The sequence below is a fragment of the Ailuropoda melanoleuca genome, chromosome 3 (assembly GCF_002007445.2).
Source record: "Ailuropoda melanoleuca isolate Jingjing chromosome 3, ASM200744v2, whole genome shotgun sequence".
NCBI lineage: Eukaryota > Metazoa > Chordata > Mammalia > Carnivora > Ursidae > Ailuropoda > Ailuropoda melanoleuca.
In genome coordinates this window covers 26,623,719-26,644,053 of record NC_048220.1, presented here as the reverse complement: position 1 = coordinate 26,644,053, position 20,335 = coordinate 26,623,719, and the positions used below count along the sequence as shown (strand labels likewise).

The 20,335-nt window shown below is 39.7% G+C and overlaps 1 protein-coding gene and 1 long non-coding RNA gene across 2 annotated transcripts; one reads left to right on the top strand and one right to left on the bottom strand.

The window, feature by feature from the left end:
• Window positions 1-280: 280 nt before the first annotated feature.
• Window positions 281-1,602, bottom strand: LOC117801469. The gene is made up of 2 exons (XR_004624029.1): window positions 1,249-1,602; window positions 281-650 (listed from the first exon to the last, which is right to left on the bottom strand). It is a non-coding gene; the product is annotated as an uncharacterized LOC117801469 (long non-coding RNA).
• A 134-nt stretch (window positions 1,603-1,736) lies between these two features.
• On the top strand, window positions 1,737-19,830 carry CDC23 (cell division cycle 23). The gene is made up of 16 exons (XM_002922726.4): window positions 1,737-1,940; window positions 2,023-2,095; window positions 4,098-4,235; window positions 5,712-5,754; window positions 6,946-7,051; window positions 7,157-7,289; window positions 8,824-9,001; window positions 9,088-9,185; window positions 9,330-9,411; window positions 17,065-17,218; window positions 17,339-17,458; window positions 17,807-17,882; window positions 18,188-18,249; window positions 18,382-18,460; window positions 18,538-18,657; window positions 18,860-19,830. Exons 1-16 carry the CDS (start codon window positions 1,780-1,782, stop codon window positions 19,028-19,030), a joined length of 1,794 nt encoding a protein of 597 aa, XP_002922772.3. The 5' UTR covers window positions 1,737-1,779; the 3' UTR covers window positions 19,031-19,830.
• The last annotated feature ends 505 nt before the right edge of the window (window positions 19,831-20,335 follow it).

The window sequence follows — 20,335 nt, the reverse complement described above, 5'->3', positions numbered from 1 at the left end:
ACTCTCTCTCTCAAATAAATAAAATCTTTAAAAAAAATAGAAAGCTACAAAATCCATGTAATAGGAGGGACTGGGGGAGGACGGATGGTATAAGAATAAATATTATATAACGTTACATTAAAAAACATAATACAAAATAATACTACTAGAACAACTATGGTTTTAAATGTTGTTTAAAAAATGTATGACAATTCTATGCAATTTAGGTTTTCATTCATTGGGACAAAAGACTGGTTGCACCCACTATGTGTTGTCTGCAGATAAGTACTTGCCAAAAGCATTTTGAAATCTCTATTTTATTATTTTAAAAGAAGATATAAAAAATTAGAAAATCATACACAATTGTAAAAAATGTGATATTTTAAAGGGAAAAATGTAAGAATTCTAAACAAGCCATGAAATTATTTGACTACTTATAAAGCCATAAACAATTACATTTCATCCTAGATGTCATATATATCCAGTTTATATTCAGTATTTATACACACTCGTGGGACTCCTGGGTGGCTCAGTCGGTTAAGCGTCTGCCTTCAGCTCAGGTCATGATTCCAAGGTCCTGGGCTCAAGTCCCATAGCCAGCTCCTTGCTCAGTGGGGCGTCTGCTTCTCCCAGGGCCTGCTGTTCCCCCTGCTTCTGCATGCGTGCTCTCTCTGACAAAAAGAAAAGAGATATACGCATGGGTATGATATAACGTAATTTTTGTATTTGCTAACAAATCATGCTTTTTTTTAAACTATAAATTTAAAACAAGTATAAAGTGTACGTCATTTGTGTAACAAGAAAAAAATAGATTTCTGCCTTCACATACTGTATATTACAGTGCAATAAAGTTGACTTTATAATACAATCTTTAATAATACATATAGATGTATTTTAATAAAATATTCTAGTCTAAAACAACAGGCTTTAACCTAAAAGCACTTCTATATAACACCCAAGGAATGACAAATGATTTGAGAAATTCTGAAGAGAGCTGGTAAAGTCATATATTACTATGAAAGGTTTAACGACAAAAAAAAGGTTGAAAATGTTCACGTAGTGTTTAAGAACGCTAGGGGTAGATCTGGCATATAATCTGGACTCTCTCCTTGAAAAGTGATAGAAAGTCCTTGAGGTTCCATTTTATCTGTAAAATTGGGATGATACGAATATCATAGAGCTGTTTTAAAAGGTTAAACCAGACTATATTTGTAAAAAGCGCAGAACCTGTTATATGGTACAGCCTCAATAAATGTTAATTATCCTTACCCCCCTGGGGTGGATAAAGAGGAAGGATTCTCCACCTGTGGCCATACAGCCTCCTCCTCAAGGAATAATCCAGAGGATAGCGGGCAACCTTGCTAGACAAGTGTATCATTTCGCCATTCAATAGCACGGAATCTGCCCACAGAACACACTGTCTCGTCCAACTACATCACCACTAAGGTGCAGGGTGTTTTCCCTTCTGCAACCTTTCTTGTCCCTACTCCCAGCCCCAGTTTCCCAATCCACGTATTCTAGTTGCTGGTCCCTCTTTGCCCCGCCCAGAGACAATGCCTTTTTTTTTTTTCTTCTCCTCCCTGCACCCTCTCTAGTTCTAACTTTCCCGCCCCAGTAGGTCTTGACCAATCGGAGATGGGATTGTCTCTTCTTTCCCGGCCTCTTGGTGACGTTGAGAGAAGTAACACGTCTTATTGGATATTCTGGAGCAGAAATCTACCAGTAACTGGCAGACTTTTTTGGTGCAGACGGACCGCTAGTATTATCGCTGGTGATTGGTTGGAGTGGCAAGACAGAAAAATGGCTGCGAGTCCCTCTGTAGTCCCGGTGGTTGTGACTGCTGCTGTGGGGTCGGTCCTGTCAGCGAGCAGCGATTTCTCAAATTTGCGAGAAATTAAGAAGCAGCTGCTACTCATCGCAGGCCTTACCCGGGAGCGGGGCCTACTGCATAGTAGCAAATGGTGAGATGTCGGGGTCGGAAGGGACTGGACTTGGACCCTTGGCCTTTGGGGCTGTGGATCTAATTCAGTTTGGGTGTTCCAGGTCCGCGGAGTTGGCCTTCTCCCTCCCCGCCTTGCCTCTGGCGGAGCTGCAGCCGCCGCCGCCTATTACAGAGGTAAGGACATCATCACTGCCAACGCTCCCTATCAACCCGAAGAGTTACACCGAGTGCTCTGTCGTTGGATGGAAGCTTACTGCTTATCAGGAACGATTGTCCAGGGAATTCAAGCATTTAAAGAGCTGGATGTTCTAAGCGATCTTATCGGTGTGGGTTTGTCGATCTTTGTAAAGATTTGGTGGTGCTTTACTTAAGCTGGAGAGAATTAGTAAACAGTCCTTGTTTTAAGATTTTCAGCCTTTTAAGGTTTTGTACCCCAGCCCGCTGTTCTTAACGATGAGAAGAATCAAAGGTGGGTTTTTGTGTTTTTTTTTTTTTTAAGATTTTATTTATTTATTTGTCAGAGAGAGAGAGCACAAGCAGGAGGAGGGCAGAGGGAGAGGGAGAAGCAGACTCCCCACTGAGCGGGAAGCCCGATATGGGTCTCGCTCCCAGGACCCTGAGATCTTGACCTGAGCCGAAGGCGGCCGTTTAAACGACTGAGCCGCCCAGGAACCCCGAGAAGAATCAAAGGTTTTAACAACAGTGCGAAACTGGCTTTGGATTCAGATAGCTCTGGGTTCAAATCTCAGCTACACCAGTGACTTTTGGCAACTTACATAATATCCTGAGCCATACGTTTTTCATCTGTGAAATGCAGATAATAATAGTATCTACTTTAAGGGGATATTGAGAAAATTAAATGAGATATGAATATAATTTATGTATGATCTATATAACAGGTATTTTTACATAGTCTGTGTAGTAGTCTGAATGATTTCATCATAATCCACTTATTTTCCTGAAGATGCCATTTCTTGACACCCCCCACATGCACGCACACACTTAAATACAGTGGATATTTCCTACTCCAAAAGGTATAATGGAGATGAGAGAGGGTGGGGAAGGAAAAAAGAAAATGGTGAGTGGTTGTGAAAAAGGCCACTAGACTCCTAAGCTGAATAGACACATTTAGGACTTGTTCCAATGAAGAAAACACTGAATATGTGTTGGTTCCAGTTTTGTTTTGGGAGTATTTGCAGCAAGAAGGATGAAGAGAATGAAGTTATTAAAGTTTTAATCAACTTACTCCTAGAATTTGGGGGGATTGTATGCTTTTTTTAACTTACATATGCATCATCTATTTTATTTACATACGGAATTATGTCTGTGTTCTATTCTTTTTGCAATACTAACATGTCAAAACCTTTTGAAGTATAAAAAATACAAGTAATTGCACTGTAGATTGCATTTTTGTACATATTTGAAAGCCTAGAAGAAGCAAATGTCATATTAATGCTAGACATTTTCCATGACTTTTCCACTTTTTCTTCATCAAATCTATGCTACTTGCTCCATTTTACTGATGAAGAAAGGAATTTTCAGAGAAACTAAGTAACTTCCCCATTAATATCATGAAACCAGGAAATCAAGGAATGGCAATTTGAATCCAGGTCCCTAACACTAAAGTTGCCCATGCAACTTTACACTGCATTTAAAGAAACAATACACATTTCTGAATGTCTTGGTTTACTTTTTAAATTTTTAATTTTTTCCCCCAACTTTTTATTTTGAAAAAAAGTTCCATAGCCTTAGGGGGCGGTTAAAGGTCTACCTTCGACTTGGGTCATGATCTCAGGGTCCTGGGATCGAGCCCCACATCGGGCTCTCTGCTCAGGGTGGGAGCTTGCTTCTTGCTCTCCCTCTGCCCCTCCCCCTGCTTGTGTTCTCTCTCTCTCTCTCCTCCTTTCTCTCTCTGTCAAATAAATAAAATCTTTTTTTAAAAAGTTACATAACCTTAGGTTATAATAAAATAATATACAAAAGTAATTTACATATATATGTATATGTAAATAAATATATATGCACACACGTGTATGCTAGGTTTTTGGGAGGAAAAAAATATTTTTCTTACATCTTAAAATAAATGAATATGCTTTTTTTTAATGAATATGCTTCTTAAATTTGAATTTTTGTTGTCTTCTTCTCTAGCACTTACATAAACTTGTCTCTCTTCTAGGAGGATGCCCAGGATATGGACGCTTACACCCTGGCCAAAGCCTACTTTGATGTTAAAGAGTATGATCGGGCAGCACATTTCCTGCATGGCTGCAATAGCAAGAAAGCCTATTTCCTATACATGTATTCCAGATATCTGGTGAGGGCCATTTTAAGATGTCATTCTGCCTTCAGCGAAGCATCCATATTTTAATACCAAGGGGGAAAATTGTAATCTTTTAAATAGTTTAGCAGTTTACTTGTTAAATGTACTTTATAAATACTTAACAGTAATAAAGAAGGTGTCATAAAGTTGAAAAGTGATGGTATAAAAGAAAATATTTAAACTATGTATTTTTAAGATATAGAGAGAGAGAGTGAGAGAGCACATGCAAGGGGAGGGGCAGAGGGAGAGGGAGAAGTAAACTCCCCACTGAGTATGGAGCCCCATGTAGGGCTTGATTCCAGAACCCTGGGATCATGACCTGAGCCGAAGGCAGATGCTTAACCGACTGAGCTACTAGGTGCCCTAAAATATTAAAACTATTGATAAGGGTGCCTGGCTGGTTCAGTTGGTGGAGCATGTGACTTTTGATCTCTTGGGGTTATGAGTTTGAGCCCCACGTTGGGTATAGAGATTACTTTAAAAAATGAAATCTTTATTAGTGTATTTTTTAAAGATTTATTTATAACTCACGACCCCAAGATCACAAGTCGCATGCTCTTCTGACTGAGCCAGCCATGTGCCCTGATAATGTTCATTATTGACAAAGGTGTGAGGTAGTAGACTCTCTATTTTAGTAGTAAAATTTCATAAAGACATTTTGAAAGTCAGTTTTGGCAGATTATGTCCATTTGAAATACTATGACCAGACAATTCTATTTTAAGAAACTTGTCCAGTAGAAATACTTCAATATATGTACAAGGATACATGAATAGGGATATTTATTAAAGTATTTTTTGTGATAGCCATAAAATGTCAATAACCTAAATAATCATTGTTAATTCTTGCCTGAAGTATTCCTTACTATGATTTTGCCAAAGGATGATTTTCCACACCTTTGTGCTCTCCACATTTACTGCTTGCCACTTGGCATTCTACTGTACATGAGCTTTCCTTCCCCGTCTCCGTTTTTTTGTTTAATATCAGTGTGAACTCAAAGATTCCTATATTTTTGTTTATAATTTAGTACTGTACTTAATTATCTTGGTGCTCAAAATTATTCCAGATTTGTCCATTGGGAGCCCTTGAATTGTTTAAGAGTAGTGACCATGGGGTGCCGGGGTGGCGCAGCTGGTTGAGCCTCTGACTCTTGGTGTCCGCTCTGGTTTGATCTCATGGTTGTTGGATCCAACTCTATGTTGCGCTCCACACGCAGTGCAGAGTCTGCTTAGGACTCTCCCTTTGCTTCTCTTCTCTGCTCTGCTCTCTTTCTGTTTCTCTGTCTTTGTCTCTCTCTAAAATCAATCAATTAATCAATCAATCAATCTTTACAAAATAAAAAAGAGTAGCGACTAGTAGTATTTGCCATTTTGTTTGGACTTGGGCCCTGTAGCTGGAATCAGGTTGCTAGTTTTGGAATGAGTTTCAAAATAAACTGAGAAAAGACCTTTTTGTTGATTTTTCTTTTACAGTCTGGAGAAAAGAAGAAGGACGATGAAACAGTTGATAGCCTAGGTATGAATTTCATTCCCTTATCTTTTTTTTTTTTTTTTAAAGATTTTATTTATTTATTTGACAGAGATAGAGACAGCCAGCGAGAGAGGGGAACACAAGCAGGGGGAGTGGAAGAGGGAGAAGCAGGCTCATAGCAGAGGAGCCTGATGTGGGGCTTGATCCCATAACGCCGGGATCACGCCCTGAGCCGAAGGCAGACGCTTAACCGCTGTGCCACCCAGGCGCCCCTTTTCCCTTATCTTTTGGACTAAAGCAGGGGTTGCACACTCAAATGCCTACATGAGCCAGGCAGGTAATATAAATGTGTGAAGTGGACCTAGAAGGTCTGTTACAAATGGGGGAACACAACTTCCTGCTTGTTACATACCTCTGGCTGAGGGCTGCCTTGAGGAAATGTGGGCCTAGTGTTGTCAAGGCTTTCTTCCCTTGGCCCTACCCCATTCTTTGGAAATTGAAGCTGGAAATTCAGGTTTTTATTTGAGGCTTGTGATTTTTATTTTTTTTTTTATTTTTTTTTTTTAAAGATTTTATTTATTTATTTGACAGAGATAGAAACAGCCAGAGAGAGAGGGAACACAAGCAGGGGGAGTGGGAGAGGAAGAAACAGGCTCATAGCAGAGGAGCCCGATGTGGGGCTCGATCCCATAACGCCGGGATCACGCCCTGAGCTGAAGGCAGACGCTTAACCGCTGTGCCACCCAGGCGCCCCGAGGCTTGTGATTTTTAAACATTGATAACTATTTCAAATTTTTAAAAACCTCTGCGGTCCTGGGGCACCTGGGTGGCTCAGTTGGTTGATTTCGGCTCAGTTCATGATCTCAGGGTACTGAGGTTGAGCCCCACTACAAGCTCCACGCTCAGCTAGGAGTCTGCTTGAGATTCTCTCTCTTTCCCTCGCTCACGTCCCCCCACTTATGTGCATGCATGCTTTCTCTCTGTCTAAAACAAATAATTAAAAAAAACCCAAAACCCAAACAACAACTTCTGTAGGCCTAACAAAATATGACTGCAGATCAGTTATCAGTTGTAATTTCAGGAACAAAGTAAATGGATTGTGTAAGATGTTGTTGGCCACTTCTCAGCATTTGCTGTAAGTTCTAGTTGTAACTTTGGTTGATGTCAAAGGGAATGTCTAGGTCTATGAAATGAACGTTGGTGGTCTTTCCTTATATCTGAGATTTTGTTTCCTAGGTCCCCTGGAGAAAGGACAAGTAAAAAATGAGGCACTTAGAGAATTGAGAGTGGAGCTCAGCAAAAAACACCAGGCTCGGGAACTTGATGGATTTGGCCTTTATTTGTAAGTGTTATAGTAATTTGGATTTTTCTATAACATTTTCTCCTGAGTAGAAGGGAGGTGTTATGAAACATTAACCTCTCCTGTAATTGTTTCTTGCCTTTCTAGATATGGTGTGGTGCTTCGAAAACTGGACCTGGTGAAAGAGGCTATTGATGTGTTTGTGGAGGCTACTCATGTTTTGCCTTTGCATTGGGGAGCCTGGCTAGAACTCTGTAACTTGATTACAGACAAAGAGATGGTAACTTGAGAAATTTATGTGAAAGACTCTCTTCTCCAAGCCTTGTGTAATTCTGTAATGGGATGGGAGGAGAGAGGTTTGCTAAACCTTTACTTGTAGCTAGGTCCTTGCTCCTTCTCTAATCTCTTTCACGGTTGGAATTTCAGTCTTCATTTGAAAGTCTGATGTCTGGCTCTTGGCTGGTAGTTGCTGTTGGATTTGTGTGTAGTTATATTAGAGTATCTATCTTCTCTTTATTTCATGTTTTCACATTCAAGTTTTACTATAACTTGTTGTATAGACTAAATGTTAGTATACTTTGTTTCCTCATTCCAAAGATGCCATAGGAAATTTTTCTCTGATATCAAGGATTGTATTGAAAACATTTTTAAGGTCTCTTCTGGGCTGTCCTAGGACTCTGTAAAGATTTACAGATTTGTTACTTAATGAAATAATGTATATGAAACTGCTTTATAAACTGCAGTCATTTTATTAGTCATTGTTAGAGGACGTTGTCTATAGAGATTATTTTGCCATTCTTCAGTAGTTAATGGAATTGATAATATACTTCATTTTGCTGACTTTAAAGAGCCAAAGACTGGTTGATTTCCCCCAATAATGACATGTGCTACTAAATCTGTGTCTGAAATCTTATCTTGGTTTACTTGTATTCAGTATTTCTAACTGCCTACTAGACTTTCATTGAAAGTTTGTTTTATCTTTGAACTCAAAATATGCAAAACCAAGTTTCTGATCTTGCCTGCCAAATTCTTTCGTCCTTCCAGCTTGAGAGACTCCCTTGATAGCATCACTATTTCTCAAGACACCCAGTCTTGATGCCGCACAGTCATATTTGTTCTCTTTCTCTTAATCTCCATTCATCTAGTCAGTTGCCTGACCTCGCCATGGTTTCCTTCTTGTATGCATCTCTCTTGGTTTTCTTTGCCATCTTGGTTTTCAACTTAGATTTGGATTATTTATAATTAATAGCTACTTTCCTATCTAGCTTTTCCATTTATACACTCCCATTCCCAAGCTATTGTATATGCCGTTTTCACACTTACTCTTAAAACACCCATGTCATTGTGTCATTCTCTTTCCAAAAATTGTAGTGGTTTCCTATTGCATCCCACTTCCTTTTGCACCATAGGACCTGCCCTACCAGTTCAGCCTTATTTTTTTCACTATTTTTGAGCACATAGCCTCTCCTGAAACCAAGCTAGTTTCTTCATCCTATTCACACATACTCATCAGGATTGTTTTGCCTGTCTTTATGTCTTTTTCTCTTCCTCTCTTTTTTCTTTTCAAGTTCCATCCATCCTCTAAGATTCATCCCAAATCCTATCTTTTCTTTGAAGTCTTCCTCAACTAGGTCATTCCTCCCTGTTGTGCTTGTGAGTCCTCTTCACTTGATTGAATTGCCCTTGTTCATTGTTAGGTGCTCTCATAAAGTTTTGGTGATAAATTTCTTTAGACAATAAAGATAGTTCCTTGATGTTCATTTGGGAGAGAGTTCAAAGTATATTAAGTGTGTCCCTCTCTCTCCTGCTGCCAGCTGAAGTTCCTGTCTTTGCCAGACACCTGGATGAAAGAGTTTTTTCTGGCTCATATATACACAGAGTTGCAGTTGATAGAGGAGGCCCTGCAAAAGTATCAGAATCTCATTGATGTGGGCTTCTCTAAGAGCTCATATATTGTTTCCCAAATTGCAGTTGCCTATCACAATATTAGAGGTGAGTGAATAAGGACAATGAAATACCTTCAAATCCTGAAGGTGGCACTGTGTTGTTTTCTAAACTTTCTTATCTTCTTTCTACAGATATTGACAAAGCCCTCTCTATTTTTAATGAACTAAGGAAACAAGACCCTTACAGGATTGAAAATATGGACACATTCTCCAACCTTCTTTATGTCAGGGTGAGCTGCTTTGCTTAGACTTGATCAAGCTCTTCTGTGCTTTAATCTCCTGGGCTGGATTGTCACTGAGTGGCGTTAGCTATGAGAAAAATAGTTCAGGGGGTTCCTCACTGATGCTTAGATTGTCTTTCTCTTTTCTTCCAGAGCATGAAATCTGAGTTGAGTTATCTGGCTCACAACCTCTGTGAGATAGATAAATATCGTGTAGAGACATGTTGTGTAATTGGTAAGAGTCACTATTTATTTTTTTTTAAGATTTATTTTTATTGTAAGTAATATTAATTAAAAATAACAGTATAAAAGCATCAAGGATTACAAAATTATATATTATAGAATGTAAAAGCTGGGTATAATCCCACCCCCAAGAGTGTTCAGTGAACGTGACTCCAGAATATTTTTCTGTGTGAATGCTAAAAATGTGTGTGTGGGTGCATGTGTGTGTATAACTTGTTTGCAAAAACTGTATCATTATACACACTGATTTGTAACTTGCTCTTTTTTTTTTTTAACTTAACAATATATGTTTTCTATCTTTTTATTTAGTACATCCAGATTTGTGTTATTTTTGATGGCTATTTAGTATTTTATTACACAGATGTGGCATCATTTTTATGTAATCATTTTCTGTTATGCGAGTTGTGGCCACTGTTTGTTAATATAAAAATAGTTTCAGGAACCATCTGTGTGTGTGTGTGTGTGTGTGTGTGCGCGCGTGTGCGTGTGCATGCCCGCAAAATGGTGGTTTTATTAATGCACAGGGACGGGACCTGTAGGCAGAAAGAGTTGCTGCACTGGGGTCTTGAGGAGTGGTGATTATATACTTCAAAAGACCTTTCATATGCTAAAGAGGACGACCTACAAGATACCTGCAAGACACTGGAGGCCTTGCCATTGTCAAGTTAAGGCTGTTTTCCCCTCTGGCAAGGTATTGACATTAAGATAGTTGGGAGATTCCTGGAAGAAAGTCACACCTGTCCCACCCAGGAGTGGGGGGATTGGGGGAGGTTGCAGGGTGTCAGTTTATGCTTTGTCTTCAGCTTGCCTTCTGCTCCCTCATCATTTCCCCCCCAAACAATTTTGACCCTTAAATCTTTAAGGTTGTTGAAGGTGGAAGGTATCATCTTCTTTAACTTCTTCCTGCTGATTAGGGGCATAGAAATGTACCTACCCAGGGTCAACATTGGTCAGTTGGGGAACACAGAGGGGAGTTATGAAAGGGGAGGCAGCTGAATTCAATGTATGTGGTCAACATACATGAATCTCTTTGAATAGAAGGGATCATCTGTCGAAGTCATTGTAGGGATGGAGTCTCAGGACCAAGCGGAGAGATACTGAAGAAGACAATGCATTAAGATTAGTATGGCTATAAGAATGAGAAGTCCAATAAGGAGATGCTTAATAATTGACCATAATTTTCCTCCAGTCCAGGAGTTTAAAGCAATCACTAAAGGAAAGAGAGATCATTTTTTTTTTAAAGATTTTATTTATTTGTTTGACACAGAGAGAGACAGCCAGTGAGAGAGGGAACACAAGCAGGGGGAGTGGGAGAGGAAGAAGCAGGTTCCCAGCGGAGGAGCCTGATGTGGGGCTCGATCCCACAACGCCGGGATCACGCCCTGAGCCGAAGGCAGATGCTTAACGACTGGGCCACCCAGGCACCCCCGAAAGAGAGATCATTTAAAGCACCAATTTGAGTGTCCATGTCAGTTAAAAACCCAGAAATATTTTTGTGGTAATCTGGAATGTATACTCAGCATTCTGTTTTTATGATAGCGCGAGCTCTACCTTTGAAAAAATTAAAACACCTACTGCCATTCTGTTTTGTAAAGCTGCTTTACACATTTGTATTACTTTAGTATTTAATAGAGAAATGTTATTTTGAGTGTCATTTAGGGATTTGACCCTGTACTTATTAAGAGCTTCTGTGTGTCAAACAGCAACCTCCAGTCTTAAAGAGGGAACAAAGATGGATGCCAGGTGGTCATACAAGGAGACACAGAACATGTCCACCACTGTTTTAAATTGGGAAGTTTAGCTGGGTTGGTAATGATTTTAATAATGCATCTGTGCATCCAGACAGAACCCAGAGTACAGTGGCCTGTCCAGCCTGGGGGAAGCCATGGCCACAAGTTAGAGTTGCATAGCCATTGGGTCCCAGCCAGGAGGCAGCCATCTGATACTGGGCCTCCTTGAACTGCAGTCAGGATTTCAAGGGCTACTCGGTTTTGGAGGGCCATTCTTTGAATGTGAAATAATTTCAGGCCCATGTTGAATTGGAGAGTTATGGCTTGATAATAATCTCCTTTTCTTTAAATTGCTCCATGCGCATATAGGACTAGGAAGGCATATTTGGAGTCAGTATAAATATTTTTAAGGCTTTTGCCAAATGCAAAGCACAAGTGGGTGCTATTAATTCTGTTTTGGGGGCAGACGTGTTTGCTGACAGGGCTTTGGCCTCAACAGTCTGAGTTAGACTGACTATAGCATACCCACCTTTTCTTACCCCCTTTTCATGACACAACTGCCATTGGTAAACCAGTTGTTGTCTGCATTTTTATTAGGGGAATCTTTTAAATCTGGTTTACTAGAATAAGCAAGATCAATGATCTCTGAACAGTTATGCTCTAAAGAAGCTATGATGGTCAGGTCCAGGCATAAGGTTAGCCAGGTTTAAAGTTTGACAGGTTTTAAGTATTACTTCAGGCATATCTATAAGCATTGCCTGGTGTTTAATATGTCATTTTCCCATCATCCATTGGTGGCTTTTGGTCTCTAAGACACTCTGGACCTGATGTGAAGTCATTACAGTCAGGGGCTGTCCCATAGTGAGCTTTAAGGCTCCTTTTACCAGGAAGGCTGTTACACACTTGGCTAAAGCCTTTGTTTGCAATTGTACCTCAATAGAGGTGGCTTCTAGGATAAATATGACTATGAGGGATGAAACCATCAAAAAGCCCTTTTTGTTTGAGGTCTAGCCTTAACAATATTCTAATTACAAGGAATCACTGGCAAGTGGGAGAAGACTTGTCAAGAGATAAGGGCATCCCCAGGTGCATCATCTGATCAGGAACCATCTTTGTGTACATTTATTTTTGCATGTTTATGCAACTATTTCTGTATAAAATCTTCTTAACAGTGAAGGGTGGTTCGAAGGTGTGTATAGTTTAACCTTAATATTACTAAAAGTTGATAAGAATTTCTAAACCTCTGAAAAGAGATGAGAGTCCCTGTTTCTCTGTATACGGGTATTTCAATCTTTGCAGTATCGACATTTTGGGCTGATAATTTTTTTTGTAGTGGGTGCTGTCCTGTGCATTGTAGGGTGTTAGCAGTATCCCCCTCTTCTACCCACTAGATGCCAGCACCCCCCTCCCCCCAGTTGTGACAACCAAAGATGCACGCAGATACTGCCAACTCTTGGGGTTAGAATCATCCGTGGTTGAGAACCATGGCCCTATGTACTCCACCACACTAGTGTGACCTGATCAGTTGACATCAACACATCAGTGGCCACTTTTGGATAAAAGTAAGCTTGGTTGTTTGTAATTGAAAACCTAAGTTTCCTGGAAATGAAAGGGAGATGTCTGTTGTTGGGTGTTTGATGACACTGTGTTGAGATCATACATTCTTATCTTTCTAGGTCAGGAAGTTCTTAATAAACTGATAGAATTTCAGTCCATCAATTCACTATTTTTAGCCCTTGAGGAAGTTGTGTTCATTATGGGAAAAAAGCATTAAAATATATGTATAATAGGACCTATTGGACATAGGTGAAAGTAGGAATAAATGATCTTTTCAGTGTCAGCATTATGAAGAAAAGATAAAGTCTATTAAGATGAGGGCAGAACTCTCTTTTATTCAGACAACATCTTTTGAGCATCTTCTGAGTGCCAGGCACTGTCCCAAATTTGGTTTTGTAGTACCTACCCTCATTGCCTATTGAGGAAGACTAATAAAATAACTATAATGCAATGGGTCAAGTGTTAGGATTGAGGTAAACTGAAGATACTAAGAGAGTACATATGAAAGATACCTACTGTGGCCTGTGATTAGGTAAGTCTTCTTGAGAAGGTGGTGCTTGAAGGCTGGGCAGAAGTGAAAGAGTTCAGAAAGGGAGGAGAAGGGTTGACTTGGGAAGGGCATTGCACTGCAGAGGGACTGAAGTATGAAACAGGCATTGTGCCTGAAGTAGCTCCGTGTCGGAAGCATGGTGTGGGTGGTGGGAATGTTCACAAAGGGGCCAAATATTGAAGAGTCTTTTATGCCTTGCTGAACATTCGGATTTTATTTTGAAGGTGATAGGAGTCTTCTGAAGGATTTTATTTTATTTTTTATTTTTTTATTTTTTTTTTAAAGATTTTATTTATTTATTCAACAGAGATAGAGACAGCCAGCGAGAGAGGGAACACAAGCAGGGGGAGTGGGAGAGGAAGAAGCAGGCTCATAGCAGAGGAGCCTGATGTGGGGCTCGATCCTACAACGCCGGGATCACGCCCTGAGCCGAAGGCAGATGCTTAACCGCTGTGCCACCCAGGCGCCCCTTCTGAAGGATTTTAAATCAGAGAGTGATGAAAGTTCTCAGATTTTCATTTTCCAATGAAGATTGGAGACAACATGCTGGGAAGATTAGAAAAAGGGCAAGACTAGAAGCAGGGAGACCAGCTAGGAGACTTTTGCAATAATCCAGTCTAGGGATGATGCTGAGAGCCTACATTGGGGTATTGGCACAAGGAATGGAGAGAGGCTATTGGATTTAGAAGATATTTAGGAAATAGAACAAACAGGAATTGGCAACTGGGTAACAGTGCCCTGTCTGAAAAAAGGGAACAGAGGTCGGGGAGATAAGGAACAATCTTTTTTTTTCACCTCTTAGAGCTGATTAAAATCAAAGGAGGCATATATGAAGAGTAATGATTTAGGAGTTTCTTGTTTTTTTTAATAATCATTTGAGGTGAACACCTTTTTTTTTTTTTTTTTTTAGATTTTATTTATTTGAGAGAGAGCAAGAGAAAGCACAAGCAGGGGGTTTGGGGGGAGGAAGGGAGAAGCAGACTCCCCGCTGAGCAGGGAGCCTGACAGGGGGGCTGGATCCCAGGCTCCAGGGATATGACCTGAGGTGGGGGCAGATGCTTAACCACCTGAGCCACCCAAGTGCCCCTTGAGGTGAACTCCTTAATGAACTGTTTTTTTTTTTCTCCGCATATCTATAAATGCCTAACACAGTGCATGACATAGGCCAATAAATGTTTGTTGAATTCACCCCACCTACCTTAAAAATAAAAAAAATAAGGAATATTAGTTTATGACAAAAAATACACTTCAGCTTTCACATTGTAGCCAATTCAGAGGAATTAAAAAAGAGAAAGAAGGATGGAGAGAAGAAAAGAAACTAAGGACCTGAGAGAGAATGAACCCTCATATGAATTCAGTGGTGGCAGGGATCTCCTGTTTGTTTAGTCCTTGCTTCTGCTCTTATGTCGTGATATGAATTGATTGTTTCCTTCTGTGTCTTTTCTGGAGTCCCAATCTCTGAGAGACAGCACTTTATGTATATATAAAACAGCATATACTATAGCATGGCATAGTTAAGTTTGGACTCTGGAACCAGACTACTCAAGTTTAAATCTTGGTTCTACTTACTACTAACTAGCTGTGTGACCTTGGACCTAACCTGTCTATGCTATAGTTTTCTCATTAATAAAGGGATAACAGTAAATTTTTCTCTCAGGTAGTTGTCATGAGGATTAGATAAATTAATGCCTAGAAAGCACTTACAAACAATGTAGATTGCCCAGCATGTTGTAGCCATTCATTATATTTTAGCTCTTCCAAATGAGATTGTAAAAAATTTCATTTACTGATCTTTGCTCAAAACCTGGCTTGTTATGACTTCTTTAATATCTTCATCATCCTCACTCCTTTAGCACCTAGGGCTTATATAGGCCTATATCCCTTTTTCTGGGTGGGGAATCAATATTTTGGCCTAGAAATATACCATGTTGATACATATAGCTTTCATTCCTTCCTTTTCCCTATCAGCTAATGACTGTTTAGATTATTTTTTCATTTTTACCATGAGACATATTCTGCTTCATACTTACATTAGAAACAGGATTTGTGGGATTTTTAAATTATTTAAGTATAATGTTGTATTAGTTTCAGGTGTACAACATAGAGATTTGACAGTTCTGTATATTACTGAACTCTCACCAGGATAAGCGTAGTCACCATACAGTTATTACAGTATTATTGACTGTATTCCCTATGCTGTACTTTGCATTCTGTGACTTATTTATTTTATAACTGGAATTTTGTACCTTTTAATCCCCTTTCAGTTGTTCTTTTTTGTAAAAAAACAACTTATTCTTTTTCTAAAAATAGCTTTATAGAAAAAAACAGCTTTATTGTGGTATAATTTACATACTATAAAATTTACCAACCCAAAGTTTACAGTTCAATGAATTTTTGTAAATTTATACAGTTGTGTAACCATAGCCATAAATCCAGTTTAGAATATTCTGGTACCCTTGGAAGTTCTCTTGAGTGTGTTTGTGGTCAGTCCCCCTTGCGTCCCCCAGCAGCTACAGATTTGCCTTCTAATTCTATATTTTGCCTTTTCTTGAAATTTTCATGTAAGCGGAATCTTGGAATATTTAGTCTTATTGTCTGGCTTCTTTCACTTAGCTGTTTCTGAAGTTACCCATGTTGTATCATGTATCGTAGTTCTTTCATTTTTAATGTTGACTAGTATTCCATTGTTTGGATATATACATTTTGTTTATCCATTTACCAATTGACATAAGACAAATGGCTTCTGTACCCTTTTTGCAAATAAAATCTTCAACTAAATCCCAAAAGCTTTCACTTTTTCTTTTCAAGAACAATGCTAATAGACCTGTTTTGATTCTTGTGGGAGAGAGGAGCTCAGAGCTCTACCTTTTTATCCCTTGAGGTACCTCTTTAGAAACCTAGGAATATAGTTGGAACACTACCAATCTAAAGCATACTGTAGAAATGTCCTACCTTTTTTGTTGTTGTTGTTGTTGTTTTAAGATTTTATTTATTTGTCAGAGAGAGAGAGCACAAGCAGGGGGAGCAGCAGGCAGAGGGAGAAGCAGGCTCCCCACTGAGCAAGGAGCCTGATGCGGGACTTAATCCCAGGATTCTGGATCATGACCTGAGCTGAAGGCAGACGCTTAACCTACTGAGCCACCCAGGCATCCCTTCTTACCCTTTGTTAAGAAAATGTGGATAATTAAGGAGGGCATGTGATGTGATGAGCACTGGGTGTTACATGCAACTAAAGAATCATTGAACATTACATCAAAAACTATTGATGTATTATATGTTGGCCAATTGAATTTAAATTTAAAAAAAGAAGAAAAAGAAAATATGGATAAACGCTCTGTCCATATGAAATAAACTGAAGAAAAACTTGAAGTGTTAGGAGACGCCTTTTTTTTTTTTTTAAGATTTTATTTATTTATTTGACAGAGAGAGAGACAGCCAGCAAGAGAGGGAACACAAGCAGGGGGAGGGGGAGAAGTGGGAGAGGAAGAAGCAGGCTCCCAGCGGAGGAGCCTGATGCGGGGCTTGATCCCAGAATGCCGGGATCAGGCCCTGAGCCGAAGGCAGACGCTAATGACTAAGCCACCCAGGTGCCCCAGGAAACACCTTTTTTTTTTAAAACCAGAATGTGCGATAGATGCACTATATTTCCCAAGGGAATGATGATGTTCCCTTATGTACAATTTGGTTTTTCTGCAGACTCTTTGGGGGAATGGGTTATGGTTCATGCCTGCTCTGTGGAATGCTATTTTAGTCGACTTATATTTTTACCTGTCTGGTTATTCATAAATCTTTTTTATTTTTCAATCAGGCAATTATTATAGCTTGCGTTCTCAGCATGAGAAAGCAGCCTTATATTTCCAGAGAGCTCTGAAACTGAATCCTCGGTATCTTGGGGCCTGGACACTGATGGGACATGAGTATATGGAAATGAAGAACACATCTGCTGCTATTCAGGCTTATAGGTGAGTTTCTAGTTGAGGGGTGAGGTGGAGGGGATTACTCTGATGTTAGGAGTCTCTCTTGAACCTACAAGTCGCTAACCTCAATTCTGCCCTCTTACCAGTCTCTCTTCCATTTCTTAGACATGCCATCGAGGTCAATAAACGGGACTACAGAGCCTGGTATGGGCTTGGACAGACCTATGAAATCCTCAAGATGCCATTTTATTGCCTTTATTATTATAGACGGGCCCATCAGCTTCGGTAAGTCTGACCAGTGAATGATGTGTTTGTTATGAGAAGATCTCATACTTTTCTTTATCTTTTACCTTTGATAGCTACTGAAGAATCACAGTGAGTGAATGGTTTTGACTCTTAGAGACCAGGATTTAAACATGCTGTATGTTTTTGGGTCATTTTTTTTGTAGTGTATTCTAATGGAATAATGGTGTAATTGTGAACACAAAGCAATATAATTATATGAAGTATTGGATTAAAGATTAATTACTGTATAGATTTGAAATAGTGGTCAATGATGGTGTTTCCTGAAGGGAGTACTTTAGTTTTTTTTTAAAGTCTTTGCTCAGACTGCCCGTTTCTCTTTTTTCTTAGGCCCAATGATTCTCGTATGCTGGTTGCTTTAGGAGAATGTTATGAGAAACTCAATCAACTAGTGGAAGCCAAAAAGGTACCTGCAATTGGGTCCTGGAGAATTTGAGTGGAAATCAGCAGTTTGGATAAAGGGTTGGACTCTCTGTGCTCTAATTGTCCTCCATTCTGATCTATCTGCATATGAAAATCTTAAGTATTTATAGGCTCATAGGCTAAAAAGCAAAGTGGGGCTGACATCATCAGTGAGAATATCGGTCTAGTAAAAATGCTATGCATTCTCTAAGTCCACACTTCTGGGTGGCTTGTAGCATTTGAGCCTTTATTTGGTAGGTCATGGCATATGGAACCATGGTCAAAGTGACCAGTTTATTTTTTTGACAGTGTTATTGGAGAGCTTATGCCGTGGGAGATGTGGAGAAAATGGCTCTGGTGAAACTGGCAAAGTGAGTGAAAGGAGTGAAATGTTGTTATTTCTGTTGGCTTCTCTGGTATGGTGCATCACGTGCTTTTATTTTTTTTTATCACTAGCTTGCTTTGAGATCCAATTTGTACTTACAGACCAATTTATTTTGTAGGCTTCATGAACAGTTGACTGAGTCAGAACAAGCTGCCCAGTGTTACATCAAATATATCCAAGATATCTATTCCTGTGGGGTATGTGTCATGAACATGAGAATTGGGTTGCTGATCTCGTCCTGACCACCTCAGTCACTCCTGCTTTCCCTGTCTAGGAAATAGTGGAGCACCTGGAAGAGAGCACTGCTTTCCGCTATTTGGCCCAGTACTATTTTAAGTGCAAGCTGTGGGATGAAGCTTCAACTTGTGCCCAAAAGTGTTGTGCATTCAACGATGTGAGTAGCAGTTCTTTATTCAAGGGTTTGGATTTTAGGCTCAAACTTACGATCTTTACTGTGATCGGAGGGTGGAAGATGGGTGAAGTAGCTAAGTGGAAAGGCTACCTTGACCTGTGAAACTTTCACATCAGCGTTTTAGAACTTGTTTTTGAGAATAGCCTTGGACATATTTTGAAACAGTTGCCTGACTTTGTTTCAGACCCGGGAAGAAGGGAAGGCCTTACTCCGGCAAATCTTACAACTGCGAAACCAAGGCGAGACTCCCTCTACTGAGATGCCTGCTCCCTTTTTCCTCCCTGCCTCACTGTCTGCTAACAACACTCCCACACGCAGAGTTTCTCCACTCAACCTATCTTCAGTCACACCATAGTTGGCTACTTTCAAGCCATCACATTACTAGACCCATGTTAAGCCTTACCTCTGTGTAAGGAACGGCCACGGTCTGTTCTTCCAAGGACCGTGTTTTTTTTTTGTTTGTACAGCTCCTTGGGGACAGTTTATAGGATTACCTTTGGTGTAGACTAATAGAAGAATCCTGGCAGCAACAGAAATTGTCTTTTGCCAGAGAAGCACTTCTATTTCCCTTCTGTTCAGAGAGGGGCTACGGATCTTGGCCTTCTTCCCCCCCCTCTAGAAAACCACCCTTTAACAGCACTTTAGCACATGTAAGGCTTACAGGAGCAAAGTTTTAATGCTGCTGGGAGTGAGAGATTTCTTAGAGAGGCATGGAAGGGAGAAAAGTCTGCCTCTGCAGGCAGTAGAGCACTGTGTACCCCAGGAAGGTCAGGGCACTGGATAGACATGACCTCATCATTCTTGGATTTACTGAGCATGACTATGCTCTCAGAGGTAAGATTTGAACAGAGTGAAGTTGTACATTTGTTCTTGCTTTGTGGAGACAGTCTTCTAAAACATTTTAAGGACTCTTCCTGGAAGCTTTCAAATAGAAAGAAACTTACTAGAGTTGAATCAAAGAAGGGACAAAAAGAAACTTACTTTGCAGGGAACTGTTGATGGCAAAAGAGCCTATGGAGTTAGCTATCCCCTTACTAAAGCCTCTTTGCTAAAGAGGCAGGATTAACGGATAATTTCATGGACATTCAGGAGTGTTATGTTTTGTGACTATATAGACAAGAATAAACTCACCTCAAGCTGGTCTGTTGTAATAAATATTTTTGTTGTAGTTATTTTTCTCCTCATCTCCAACAAAATGGTTCTTTTCAGCCATCACTTGTTTAGATAAGGTAAAAGGAAGCATTCTTGCTGTGTTCTTAGACGGTTTCAGGCCTGTGCATGTGTATTCAGTAGGAGGTAATATGTTATGACTATAATGTCCGCTGTAATAAATTTGAACTGTAGATGCCATGGATTATTCTGAGCTCAGGGCCCAGCCTTCCTTTACTGTTTCCAGAACAAGTTTGTTACCCATTCACCTCTTAAGGAATGACACTTCATTTTATATTAAGGAAGGTTTAAAGTATCTAATGTCCCTTGAATTCATTTCTTACAAAGCTTTTCTTGGCTTAGCTGTACAGTAGTTACACATCTCCACTGCCACTCCTGTGCAAGGTTCCAAGAGGCCCAAGTGATGTTTAATTTTCAATTTTTTCCCTGTTTTTTAAGTCCTGTTTCAATGAATTTGTTAAAATTGGAATTCAAACAAAAAACATGAAAA